Source organism: Cydia pomonella, chromosome 1 (genome assembly GCF_033807575.1).
Source record: "Cydia pomonella isolate Wapato2018A chromosome 1, ilCydPomo1, whole genome shotgun sequence".
Classification (NCBI taxonomy): Eukaryota; Metazoa; Arthropoda; class Insecta; order Lepidoptera; family Tortricidae; genus Cydia; species Cydia pomonella.
Window position 1 is genome coordinate 15,471,669 of NC_084703.1, and position 14,745 is coordinate 15,486,413.

Consider the following 14,745-nt stretch of genomic DNA (forward strand, 5'->3'; position numbering starts at 1 on the left):
ATTTGGTTCTGATCTGATGATGGGATCCATGAGGAATTGAGGGAACTCCTCATTTTTAAAGGCACTCGTATGGTGATTTGGGTGTTTTCATAAGCAAATTGAGCATTTTCTATCAAAACCATAAATTTGATGAAGTGGATCTGATGATGATGATTTTTTTATGTAGTATGTTCTCTGATTACCCCGACACCCGTAGTCCGAAATGAGTAATTCTTTTTTTGTTTGAAAACAGTTACGTCCAAGGTGGTTCAATAATATTTTTGGTTCTGATCTGATGATGGAATCCATGAGGAATTGAGGGAACTCCTCAATTTTTAAAGGCACATGTATGGTGATTTGACTGTATTCTTAAGCAACTCAAAAACTAACAATTTGATGTAGTGTAACAGCCTTACCACGAGTTTGACATATTAGCTGACGTGTTCGCAACTTACTTTCTATACATATCGCTCGCACTAATAGGATGCCACTACGAGCGAGATGCATAGAAAGTAAGTTGCGCTAGCGAATATGTCAGTGACAAACTCATGGTAAGGCTACTTATAGTGGAACTTCCCTCTTATAATTCGGTGTATTATGATTTTTGATGTAGGTACTGTTGGAAATAAGAGGAGAGGGGTAGGCGTGAGAGGTGTGTGAGGTTGACGGTGGTGGTGGGGGGTCTGAGGTTGGTGGTTGAGGGATTGGGGCTTGTCGAGTCAGGGTTTGAGAGGTTAGTGGGTTGAGGGGGCGGTGAGTTGATGGGTCGGGGACCTAGGGGTTGGGAGTTGAGGAATCGGGGCGTAGGAGATGAGTGGTCGGGGGTTGGAAGTTGAGGAATTGGTGGTTAGGATTAGGAGTTAAATGTTCCGGGGTTGACGGGTCGGGGAATGGCGGTTGAAGGTTTGGAGGTTCAGGGTCAAGGGTTTCAGTGATCAGAGGTGAGGTTGAGTGATCGGAGGGTTGAGGGATTGGGTTTGTGGCGGGGCGGAGGCTAGATTTAGAGTAGTGGAAGGAATGATTTCCCAGACGGACTCGAGGAAAATCCTGATTATTTATTAAAGTTAACGAATTTAATGTTAAACATGATTGTGTATTTCATTCATGCGTCATTCATAATAGTCATAACTTAAGCTCTTAATAAACTTAAGCCTTAAAACTAAAAATGGAAAATAAAAACATTTAACCAAAAAAATTAACCCATTTCAAAAAGGATAAAATAAAATATTATCCTTTTTTAAGTATATGCGTTACCAACTGATATGTTTGAAGTCTGCGCCAAGCCAAATAGTAACAATACCGGTGGAAAATAATCAGCTTTATGTCTATAAATCACATTACCGCTGTAGTATAATAGGTATTATAAGCGTGGAATGAATGCTGTCTGTCTCTTTGTTACTTTTTCATGGCTAAACATTTAAATCGATTTGGGTGAAATTTGGCATAAAGAAATAAAGTTCTTTGTATAATGGACAGGAAATAACTCAGTCTCAATTCCACACTTGCGTGCTATAGATATTTCGAAAATTAGTAAAAATACTCTTTAAAAATTACGTTATAAACGCATGTGATTAATACTAATATACCGACAAACATGGTACGGACTGCTTTAAGAATACCTACCCACAGAAAGTATTTTCATTGCCGTCGTAGTAAGGCAATCCAACGTATTGTAGATATTTATCGCACCAAAATCACGGTACCTATGCTTCTAAATCTGGCTTGGCACCGACTTCAAACATAACCGTTGGTAACGCATATACTTATAAAGGATAATATTTTATTTTATCTTTTTTTAAGTCGGTTTACTTTTTTGTATAAAGTTGTTATAATAATTTAACACGTTGAACGCCATGGGGGGCACCGGCGACCTCACGAAGTCAACTGCAACACGCCATGGGGGGCACCGGTGACCTCGTGTTAAACCTGTTTTTAAGACGCTATCCTGCGCCGCGTGTAGCAGTTATAAGCAAGCAAGCTTGTATGCAAGGGACCGGCATGGCGCTCGTTAGTAAAACGGTGGCTTGGGACGTGGGTGCAGTTAGTGACATAGTAGATTTGTTGAAAAAATGAAAAAAACAAGACATTTTTTTCAAATCACAGCTTTAATTCTATAATTTATATAATTAAGTATTTGCAATAATTATATAATTAATAGAAATTAATTTCAATTATCTGGAGATACACGACAATTATCAAAAAATAAGAAAAAATAAATTTCCCAATGCAGACACACACCTGATACATGCATTCCACAAAAAAAACATCATAAAAACCCAAAATTAACAAAAATAAACAAAAACAGCGTATCTTCTTGAACCAGTAGCAGGAATTGCCAAAGCAGTTAAATTTTATATTATAAGCATATTTTAGCGGGTGCGAATGTGACAGTATAATGACCGGCACAGTGACCGGCGTGGCCGGCGGGGGGACCGGCGTGGCGTCATGGTAACGGTTTTTGAAATATGAACTTCACAGCGCCACGGGGGTCATCGGTGACCGCGAGTTTTTTTTTTAAATAACTTTTTAACTAAACCTCCAATAACAAAATAAAATATATATCTATATACATATCAAAGTAATAATTGAATTTACATCAAGTTTTTTTTAAAGAAAAAATGAATATTTTGGTCTGGCGTTTAACGTGTTAAAATTCGAAAATAATCGAAATAATTTAAAATTCGAAAAAAGTCGAACATAGGGGCATACCTGTGGTTGATACGAGTATACAACAAATTGTGTCAAAATGTCTTCAATTATGTTAATATTAATAGAGGAAAATGAGGACTACGTTTGTATGAAGGGGTGATTTTGCGGGGGTCCTCCACTTTCGTCAAGTAGTTAAAGCCACAGCCGAATCTAAAAGGCTTCTGAAAGTGGGTTGTCAGGGATGTCTAGCATAACGGTCCACGTATCGAGCTCGACTTGATAAAGTTACTTAAAATTAATAGTGGCTTCTGGTGCTCTCGAAATTTTGTGGACCGCCAGCGGCCTACATGGTGCTGAGAATGTGGTGGCAATCCGAATAGGTATGACGCCCCTGGAACTGCATTGCATGACTGCTTGCTGGAGTGCAACACTTTTTTGGCATTTTCTACCATGGTAGAAAGATTTACAAGGTAAACAATTTTTCAGGGAAGGAAACCACCCGGACGACTACAGCCGCATCACTTACAGGAAGCTGATGGACTTGGTGTGCCAGTTCTCCAACGCGCTGAAGGATAACGGCGTGGGCAAGGGAGACCGCGTGTCTCTCTACATGCCCATGATTCTGGAGACGGTGGTGTGCATGCTGGCGTGCGCGAGGATCGGTGCTATACATTCCGTAGTGGTAAGTATTATCAATTTAAGTTATTAGACATAATAAAGGCACAAACCAACACACAAACACAACACATCACAAACTAACGAATGCGACAAGACGAGTTGTCTAAACATAACAGCCTCTCTTTGTTTGCGTCATGCAGGGGTTGACAAGGGACTGAAAATAAAAGCAAATGGAAAAGTACCTACATTTTTAATGAAGCCTACTAGCACTGCCAAGAGCCGAACCAGACAATCCCCAATTCCGCTGAGACGTTTATACAGCTTTTCTCTAACAATATAAAAAAAGTAAATAAACACAGCAAGCAATAGGTACTTATTAAGATATTATTAACTTCTTACAATTAGTAATAAAACCATGTTTTTCAAACAACGAAAATATAAGTATGAAGATAAAGTAAGATAAAAATTCATTTAGGACGTTTATACAAATACAACTATAACGTCACTGAAAAGATTTCTACTCAGCTTGGTGTCGAAGTAAAGGTATCTGTTGGATTACATTGTCGCTGGTCTTCCGTGGAAACCCTTCCAAAAGTGCGCAACTCAGCTAAACAAATAAAAAAATCTTATGTTACTAAAACTATATGTGCTACAATATTTAAAATCTTAGACCAGCCACTAATCTAGGTAGCCATGCCTAGAAGTCTAAATTAATGTCTTTAAACATTTACCGTCCAACAACTTAGCGTAAATGTTTGTTTGTTTGTTTGTTTGTTTAAACTTTATTGCACAAATTTAGAAAAAGAGTACAAATGGCGGACTTAACGCCTTGAGGCATTCTCTACCAGTCAACCATTGGGCTAAACAGAAATAGTTTGGTGCAGGATTCTAAGAGTTCATATGGAAATAGACACAAGTCGAGACTACTATGATACTATACTTACGCAAATATATATTTTTAATATACCTACATATACATATTCAATATATATTTTAATAAACATACATATATTTAATAATTCAATGTTCATGTTCACGCGATGTTTTTAACGTTACAGAGAGCTTCTTCGTGCTGGTTAATATTTTGTCATATTCATATATCAACATGCCAAATATTAAATGGTGGCTGTTATTACTATATGCAATATATTAGTAATAACGTGGCCGTACAGTTCGCAGGCTTTTCTTCGGATTCGCTCGCGGAGAGGATGGCAAGCTGCAAGGCCAAGGTGCTGGTGACGGCGGACGGCGGGTGGCGCGGCGAGAAGCTGCTCGTGCTCAAGAACACGTGCGACGAGGCCATGCAGAAGGCCCAGGCCAAACACAACCACAAGGTCGACAAGTGCATTGTCGTGTCGCACCTCAAGAGGGTCACGCCGTGTGGGAAACTGCCCGATGATATTTCGTCTTTGGTAAGAATGAGTTTGAGTCAAGTACTTATACCCCTTCGTTGAAGCGATGGCGGAATCGGGCACTTGTCAATACGAAATATTTTTAAAACTTCTAGGTCATTATTTCAGTTGCACATTTTGAGCCGCACAGGCGAGGTTAAGATACCTTTGTAAAGTCAGGGCCACGCCAAAAATGGCTGGTGAGTGTGACAACGCGGAAGTACGCGATTTCTATTTTGTAGCCCAAGAAACTGAATGAACGTCACATCTTCAGCTCAAATATGGACGCGGGCCAGCTCCGCACCCCTTTTCTAATTAAAATCATTCCGTCCCCGCCGCTAGACCTAAAAAGTCTTGCATATAAGCTATAACTAAGCGCGGTCGTTCTTTAGGTGTGATGATAAATCAATTTAAAGCGTTATTTTACAGTACAAATGGACGGAAGACAGAGACGTATGGTGGCATGACATAATGGAGGGACAATCCACCTTCTGCCCGCCCGAATGGATGGGTGCCGAGGAACCGCTGTTCATGCTCTACACCAGGTATATGCCTAATTGTAATTTCTTTAGTATTAATCCACGAAAGAAGGCGCTCTCTTTGACTTTGATGCAAGTGTATGTTTTTGCTGACTTTGGAAAATACGAATTACCTGAGAGCTACAGTACTTATTTGTAACAATTGATACCTTGCACCAAATGTTAGAAATGGCGCTCATAACTCATAAAGGATTTGCTACACTGGATGCGTTCTGCGGGCTGCGGTCAGGTCAAATTGAACGCAGCCCGCATTATGTATGAACAACATTGTCGGTCTCTATAATATTTTGTATATATATGCGATCTGACCGTGCGAGCACGCGGAAGGAACGGAAGGACGCGTACGGGCAGGTAGACGGACAGCGGGCGGCGGGCAGGCGGCAAAGCTGGCGGCGAGCGGCGGTCACTGTCAGTTTGACATTCCCATATATCTTACATCTTCTAACTGAAAACAGCATGGATTGACACAACACAGCAATTTAAAAAAAGTCTACAGAACCGTTTGTTATAATGAGTAAGGCACTTCACTAATTTCACTAAATTTCAAAATGCCATGGGCTCATACTCGTAACATATATAACAAGATAAGCTGATCTAGAACATATTTTGTCCGCCGTTTTCGGCGTTTGACGTCTCTCACTGAGCTAAAGAATAAGCCTAGCTAGCCAGAGGCGAAACTGATATAACAACCGCTCATATTTTGCCTACACGCACGATTGTTTATTTAATGACCTGCAATATTTTATGACTTGAATATATAGGTCATACTGTTTGCCCTGCCCGTATTGCCCGGTTTGCTAACCGGTTTCCCTGCCCGGACCGCTGACCGACTGCCCTGACCGACAATGTTGTTCATACATAATGCGGTCTGCGTTCAATTTGACCTGACCGCAGCCCGCAGAACGCATGCAGTGTGGCAAATCCTTAAGTCATAAAAACGAGATATCTCATATGCGTGATTTGATCGGATTTTAATTAATCAGACGTCAATTACCATTTTCAATTATAAAATTTCCTGTCAAACTTTATCATATCTGTCTTTAAAGTAATAACAGAATTCTGTTCATCAAAATTTGATGTTAGATTTCACTCACACTGCCATTTCACGTTTTCCGCCAGTCTCTACCATTTTCACTAAAATTAATAATAATATAAATAAATAAATATAAATATTATAGGACATTATTACACAAATTGACTAAGTCCCACAGTAAGCTCAATAATACGAAATAAAATAAAATATTTATTATACTTAAAAATAAATGAATACAATTTTAACAAGCAACATTGATTGAATTGCTATCGGCGCGTATGACGCCAAAGTGATCGAAAGTAAACACGTAATATAGCCCCATCCATGTTGTAGGACTGTTATAGCCAACTGCTGGGCGAGCTCGGCGGATGTGTTGACCGCTCAGACCAACCAGTATAAACGCGTATCTCTGGCGCGCTCTCTTTATTAATGTCTCGGTCACTTTACGCCTGGTCAGCGCGACAACCCGGTCCGCCCGCACTCGCGCGATGACAATCTCACTGTACTGTACTTGTACTTGGCTTACCAGTTGCAGATTCACACTATGTACCCACTTTTTTTCTTACAAAAATAATTAAGTTGTTTTGTTTTGGAATATATTTTATGCTATTCGTGCACTATGTAAATAATGTATATTATGATTGTTTGTATTTCTCTATGTAAGAGAATTGTAATATTCTTTTGGAGAAATAAATTCTTAAACCATAAACCATAAGGCTTGTGTTGACAGTACTTAGACAACGATATACATAATATATAAATATCTATAAATACTTAAATACATAGAAAACACCCATGACTCAGGAACAAATATCCATGCTCATCAGTCTCATCACACAAATACATGCCCTTACCAGGATTTGAACCCGGGACCATCAGCTTCGTAGGCAGGGTCACTACCCAATAGGCCAAACCGGTCGTCAAACTTATATAATACAAGTAGATTTGAAACCTCATCAGGATATTAAGAAGTTTAAGAATCTATGTCATGCCCCGTCCATTTTATAAAATCAAAATAAATTTACTAAATAGTCAAACGTTGCCCACACAGTGTTGACACTAACTAATAGTGGAAAACGTTTTCACCCGAATTGGAATTTCATAGAAAAAGTACCGTTATTTTGCTAGGATCGCAAAGCTATTCTTCCCTCTTAACAATTATCAGTGGTATTTTTTTTTCTATTCAATATAATTTTAGTAGAAATGACCCACTGAGTTATTAATATGATAGTTCAATTAAATTACCTCGCAATTTTATACAATCATTTATTTAAGTAATCTTTACAAAATTATAGGCGCTTTGTTCAAGGGGCTATTTTTCAAACCTACATGACTTTTTTTTTATACTACGTCCGTGGCAAACATGCATACGGCCCGCCTGATGGTAAGTCTCCGTAGCCTATGTACGCCTGCAACTCCAGAGGAGTTACATGCGCGTTGCCGACCCTAACACTCCGCACCCTCGTTGAGCTCTGGCAACCTTACTCACAGGCAGGAACACAAAAACTATGAGTAGAGGCTAGTGTTATTTGGCTGTGGTTTTCTGTGAGGTGGAGGTACTTCCCGAGTTGGACTCTGCTCTAGATCTGGAATGACATCCACTGTGCTGTGCCCTACCACACAAAGCAAGATGACATTCACAATGCCCATACCTCTCTTTTGGACGCAGTAGTCGGTAGACAACGTGCAGCAAAAACAGCGTTGGGGTTAGCACACAGCCTTGTGGAACGCCAGCGTTAATGTCCATGCTATCGGAGTAGCTACCGTCTACTACGGCACGTATGCGTCTGCCGGACAAAAAGCTAGCGATCCATTTGCGCAGTTCCTCGGGTAGTCCATAAGATGGCAACTTCGACAGGAGACCCCGATGCCAGACCCGATCGAACGCCTATATCCAGGCTACTGCCACTGCCCCACCTTGACTCAATAGCCGAAGCCCAGCGGGCAGCGGTGTGTGAGATACACTAGAAGATTACCAGTCGAACAACCGTGGCGTAAGCCGCTAATCAAATCGTGTTTTTCTAGGTATCTCAGGAGCTTTGCGTTAAATATACGCTCCGTGATCTTAGAGAGAGAGAACTGTAATAAGTTGACGCGATTACACGTTCTGAATGGGTCATACACCGATTTACAGGCCAATTCTAGTTTTAGTTATTAGATCTGTTTCCAATATGATACTGATGAAATGTCACTTTTGACACTGACAGATCAGTATCATATTGGAAACAGCTCTTATATTTATTAGTATGTTATTGACACAATGAAAAACTAGGTTTATAGGTTTTCCTTTTTTTTTTTTTGCTAAACAAAACATTTTTTTAAAGCGAAACCTATACTTAAACCTAGAATATATGTATATTGCTGAAGCGATCGACATCAAGTGATTTGTTAAGATTTAGTTAGTGGAAACCATTTTCTCCCGAAATGAAATTTCATATAAAAATTACCGTTGGATACAAAATGCTATTCTGCCCTCTTAACTTACAAGCTTGATTTTGTTTGTAGCGGCTCTACCGGCAAGCCGAAAGGCGTCTTGCACACCACCGCCGGCTACCTGCTGTATGCCGCCACCACCTTCCGCTACGTGTTCGACTACAGAGACAAGGACGTGTACTGGTGCACCGCCGACGTCGGCTGGATCACGGGCCACACCTACGTCGTGTACGCGCCGCTGGCCAACGCGGCAACCTCTGTCCTTGTAAGTAGATACACGCCGCTGACCAACGTTTCGATCCTTGTGCATATTTATGTTCTTTATACTATACAACGTGTCGCTATGTTCTGGACATAGATGAATAGGACACGTCGATTAGGGTGTTTCTTACCTATGGACAAAGTCTCATACCAAACGCCACAGTATTAACGGAAAAATTAATGATTTACGATTTAATACTTCGGAACAGCCTGTATTTATATGTTATGTAGATACACGGTGATTAAAGAGTATGTGAGTTATGTCACTAGTATCACTTTGATCTTATCTTCATTGCATTGTGAACGACTAATACAGTATGCTCCTGTTTATTGATGATATATTCGAATTATTTTAACTTTTAAAATATATTTTTTTATGTTTATCTAATCAAATAATTCACCGTATTAGAACATTCCTAAGAAGGAACTCTACTCGTGATCTCGGTCAATGTCCAGAGACTAGAGACACGTTATACGATCTGTGATACTGGAGATGGCATCTCATAAAATTCTTAACGTACACAGTTACCATATACAACGTGTATTTTTGATACGACCACATAATCAAAGGATAGTTAGTTTGTAATGAAAGGCTGGCTGTAATGAAATGAACACACTATCTTCTAAAAAAAAAATACGACTTTTAAATTCCATATAAAATAATTCAACAAGCAATGTATCACTACTTTGTTTTAAGGTGCAGTCAGTTCGTCTCACTGAGTGTATGCGTGGGTGAGATAGAAGAGCGTACCCGGGAACGCGGATTTCATGATTTTTTTTTTAATTGTTATTTTTGTGTTTTAAAAATAAAAAAAGTAATCGCTGTGTTCCCCCAAGCATAATATTGCTCATTTTTAGAAATACTTTTTTCTTATTTTTTTTTATATAATTTGAGCAAAATTTATAAAAAAAAAAGGGTATTTTAGACCTATGTTTGTGATTTTTTTTCTATTGAGCGAAAGGCAAAAACTCAGGATTTGAATCGCTAGAGAAACAGACAGCCTTAAGATTGCTAATTAAATTTATGGCAGCCGTATTGTGATCCAAAAAAGCGCTACGACTTTTTTTTAATCCGTTTTCTGAACCTACTGCGCCTTAACTCAAAAAGTCGCATTTAGGGTAACGGCGGCTATTAACGCGGGTATCAAAATCGACGTCTAACACCGCGGTGTTTACAAATACGCATTTTGCAAGCAAACAGATCTATCCCCTAAGAAATAAAGCATACACAAAACAAGCTCATTCATTGGTCTATCGTGCCCATTAGTGTGCATTTGTGTGAGTGTAACAAAAAACTCGCGATTCGTCAGTTTGTGCGACGGCGGCGCAAGAACCGGTTGTTCCATACAGACGCGTGACACCACAGGTAAGTGCACTCCAATCTTACTTAGTGTTTTACGTAATAGTTATGGCAAATAAACTAGTGCAATGCCTTTTAAGAGGTTGTGTATTGTTTTCTACACGATTTTGAATTACTTTTAACTTAGTTTTTGACCCGGAAATACGTTTAAAATTGAAAATAAAATACAGCGGTGATAGGCGCCAATTACTTCTGTGGTAAGTAATTCCGTGGTATGCCACGGTAATAGAAAAAGTGGTAGTTTTGTTATTTACTCTTTAGTTTTGGTACAAATTATCAATTTTATAATTTCTTTTATTTATTCCAATCTTGATCTATTCACGCTATTAAAGAGCTATTTCCGTGGTATGGAAAGTATTTAACTAACCCTTAATTTTTAACAAAAACTTCAGCACCGATTTCCTTGTTTCTATGGGAACCCTTAATCTGTCAACTTTTTTTTATTTTGAGTTAAAACCTAAAATTTACTTGCCAGTTATGTGATTTTGTCTTTACAAGAAGCTTGTAATATACGTGTTTGATTTGATTTGAAAAACCATCTGTGTTTTATTATTTATATGGGTCGGAATTAGGTTTAATTAAACTCCAAATTAAGCCTATTACCGATGGTATGATCAGATTACCCTCGGTAATAGAATGTATAGAAATCTATTACCGACCCAGAGAAATATCGAATGGGTCGGTAATAGGCTCTTAAAGAGTTATCTATTACCGAGTGACTATTTGGTATTGTATTGAAATATCGCATTTAGGGTACCGCAAGTACAGATTTCGTTGATAAAATTTAGACTTCAGTTATCATTATCAGATTTAAATTCTTCTGTTTTCTGATTCAGTTATTACTCTGACAAGGAAGGGTACCCAACTGCCGGACATTTCCGATTAGATTTTTTTTTATATAATTTTATTTATACAGTATTCCAAAATCTCAGACATGATTTTGTTAGCTATAAGAATCAGCAATAAGAAAAGTACTGTGATTTGTTAATTATAAACGGGTAAATTATAACACATAATATGTGAGAGACTTTATTTAACTTAATTACCTCATCAAAAATATTAGAATTAAAAATTTTCATGTTTTTATATATAGTCGAAATTTTATAAGGTGGACGTTTACCATTTCACTGTGGTAAACTTTCACTCAGGTGGTAAACGTCCAGCTTATAAAATTTCGACTATAATTTACGCTGTGCCTTATGAGTAAATGTTACTTACTTGTTTTTTTTTGTGCAGCTAATTATGTCAGTAAGACAAATTCTTATCAATCTTTATAGCATTTAAAAATTACTTTATTTAATAACAGGCAGGCTATTTGTCATATACGTCCTTAGTAAAACTTTACTAATAGTAATTTTTGTTGTTTTACATGTAAAACATTCAACTTATAACTTGTTATACAGGTACTCGTGGGTACTTGGTAAGTTAACTATTTAATAGTATTTGATTGTGCCAAAGTGTAATTATAATCTCTTCGAATATATCTCTTATTTTTAAACATACTCCTATAGTTTTATTTTTTATTTTTGTGTCATTATTAAAGTTAATGACACAAAAATAATATACAGAACCCACGTCGTTATTATTGTTTTAACCCTCGGTATTAGGTTTCGAATTTTGAGTTTGATTTCTATTAACGAGTGCAGAAAAATCATGCCAATTGTACCCTCGGTAATGAAAGCTCAATTCGCGATAATAGAATCACAGCCTGTCCCTTGCCACGGTAATAGAAGATTTGGTCATTTTGGCTTCAAAAAATATTTTAATACATATAATAACCCAAAATGAATCCAAAAACGTGTGAAACGGAAAGTTCATTAAATGCTCTGATGAAAAAAAAATATTCCTGGCTGTTAGACAGCATTGATACCCTTAATTTTTGGATCTCTTTTGAAAAGTTCCTTAACTACCACGGTAATAGGTGCCTTTACCCTAATGACGCGACGTCACAACGCACAACTGTCACACTCACAAGTGACCATGATGTTCGCAATATTTCAAAAATTAATTATGCTCTGGTAGTTGAAACTAAATTCAAAAAATACTTTCAATATTGTTTTATGTCACTAAAACCTACAACCTACTAAACTAATTTAAGTTTGTGATTATATTAAAAATACACACTGTATACTTAGTTAAAATAACGTATTTTTTACGGATGGTACAAAATATGTTTAAGTAATTAAGTAATTTTGTTCAATCACAACCGACGTGCAATGACATAGTTACTTTTATTCAATGAATTAAGTAAAAGGCTCATCGATGCTACTGGTGACCAGAGAGCTGGCAGAGTTATTTTTATTCAATGAATTAAGTAAAAGGCTCATCGATGCTACTGGTGACCAGAGAGCTGGCAGAGTTATTTTTATTCAATGAATTAAGTAAAAGGCTCATCGATGCTACTGGTGACCAGAGAGCTGGCAGAGTTATTTTTATTCAATGAATTAAGTAAAAGGCTCATCGATGCTACTGGTGACCAGAGAGCTGGCAGAGTTATTTTTATTCAATGAATTAAGTAAAAGGCTCATCGATGCTACTGGTGACCAGAGAGCTGGCAGAGTTATTTTTATTCAATGAATTAAGTAAAAGGCTCATCGATGCTACTGGTGACCAGAGAGCTGGCAGAGTTATTTTTATTCAATGAATTAAGTAAAAGGCTCATCGATGCTACTGGTGACCAGAGAGCTGGCAGAGTTATTTTTATTCAATGAATTAAGTAAAAGGCTCATCGATGCTACTGGTGACCAGAGAGCTGGCAGAGTTATTTTTATTCAATGAATTAAGTAAAAGGCTCATCGATGCTACTGGTGACCAGAGAGCTGGCAGAGTTATTTTTATTCAATGAATTAAGTAAAAGGATCATCGATGCTACTGGTGACCAGAGAGCTGGCAGCTTTCTCTCGCAACATATAAGTATTGCCATTCAGCGAGGGAATGCTGCCAGCATCTTTGGGACAATGCCGCGGGGCCTTATTTAGATTAGTTTTTAATTTTAATATAAGGAGCTATTTTATATAATTGTATGTACCATTAATTTTACACTATTAAATAATATTACTAGGGTACCCATCTAATTTTAAGAATTTTGTTTGATTAATTGAAATAGACTTGTGAAAAATCGCAAAGGCTGAAAAAACAAAGAACATTGCCAGATGTGGCAATGAACTGTGTTCTAGTTTATAAACAGTAATGTTATACCTGTTGTGCCTACAATTCAAAAAGCATACGTATGTATGTAGGTATAATTAAATTTGTAGCTAACATTGTCGTGTTGATGCCGCAACTAACTTAGTAAGCAAAGGATACAGTGATAAAATAAACATAATCACGTGTACCTACATCTGACATATCTCGGCACGAGATACAAACGTCAGTATTACTTACTACTTTTCCATAGTTGACATTATTTTGCAATAACGATAATGGGTTGACGTTATGGCATCTATAAACAAATGTATAGAGGTCATTGAAGACACTTGTTACGTGACAAGTGCCTTAGACGCTGTCCCAAGGCGAGCGTATCTAGTTAAGTTGCTCGACTGACGAACTGTACTAGACACCAAGGGACTCGCTTAGCTGAGATCATTCATAGTAATGCAACGTATTACAGTAAAAACCTGTGTTTAGTGCCTACTTGCCTGCTTAAATTGTTAATAGGATAGGCCACGACTGCTTCTTCATACAAACGTAGTCCCCATTTTCCTCTCTGGATATTGACATTATGGAAAATGTTTTTACATATTTTGATGTATATTAACCATAGATATGCCGCTATGTTTGACTTTTTTCGATTTTTTTATTTGTGTCTAAATTAGGAGCGATAAACAAATTTCATACCAATTATTAACTTACAATTCGAAAACAAATCAATCATAGGCGGCATAGCTGTAGTTGATATACAACAAACTGTGCCAACATATTTTTAATCATGTTCATAACCAGAGAGGAAAATGAGGATGGACGAAACCGCCTTTTCATACCAACGTATGGTATGAAAAGGCGGTTTCGGGGCGGCCGTGGCCTATCCTCTTAAGCATATGCATGATTTCCGATTCTATCGCTCGAGCATACCCACCGTGCGCCCTCATCTGATTATTTCTTCTCGTTTTGATTGTCTCGTATAGATACTATAATATGTTTTCGAGACCACGTAGTTCTTTGTCATTTGGTTCTCTATAATGTACATTTTAAAACGGAAGATTATACTGATGTTTGTGTGTAGTGTATGAGTCTTTCGCGGAATGTTTAGTTATTTAATAGGACAAGCAATACCTGTTAGTAATTTAGTAAGCCTCGCATTTAAACTCCAAACTGATAATGTGGATAAGGATAATAAATATAATAATATGATAGTACGACAGCGTTATGGTCAATAGGTATACCTACCTACATAAGAAAATGCACTGCGACAGTGATCGTGATTAGGTATAACGTAACATATTGTAAATTGCTTACATTTTATTGTCATAATTAGGTACCTGG

The 14,745-nt window shown here is 37.7% G+C and overlaps 1 protein-coding gene across 1 annotated transcript in view; it reads left to right on the top strand.

Moving 5' to 3' along the window:
• The window catches only part of LOC133516496 (acetyl-coenzyme A synthetase), a 46,583-nt gene that overhangs the window by 17,510 nt on the left and 14,328 nt on the right, over positions 1 to 14,745 (top strand). The window contains exons 2-5 of the mRNA XM_061849486.1: positions 3,115 to 3,310; positions 4,419 to 4,658; positions 5,067 to 5,182; positions 8,715 to 8,907. Coding sequence (XP_061705470.1) covers positions 3,115 to 3,310; positions 4,419 to 4,658; positions 5,067 to 5,182; positions 8,715 to 8,907 — 745 coding nt within the window. The remainder of the gene's footprint in view (positions 1 to 3,114; positions 3,311 to 4,418; positions 4,659 to 5,066; positions 5,183 to 8,714; positions 8,908 to 14,745) is intronic.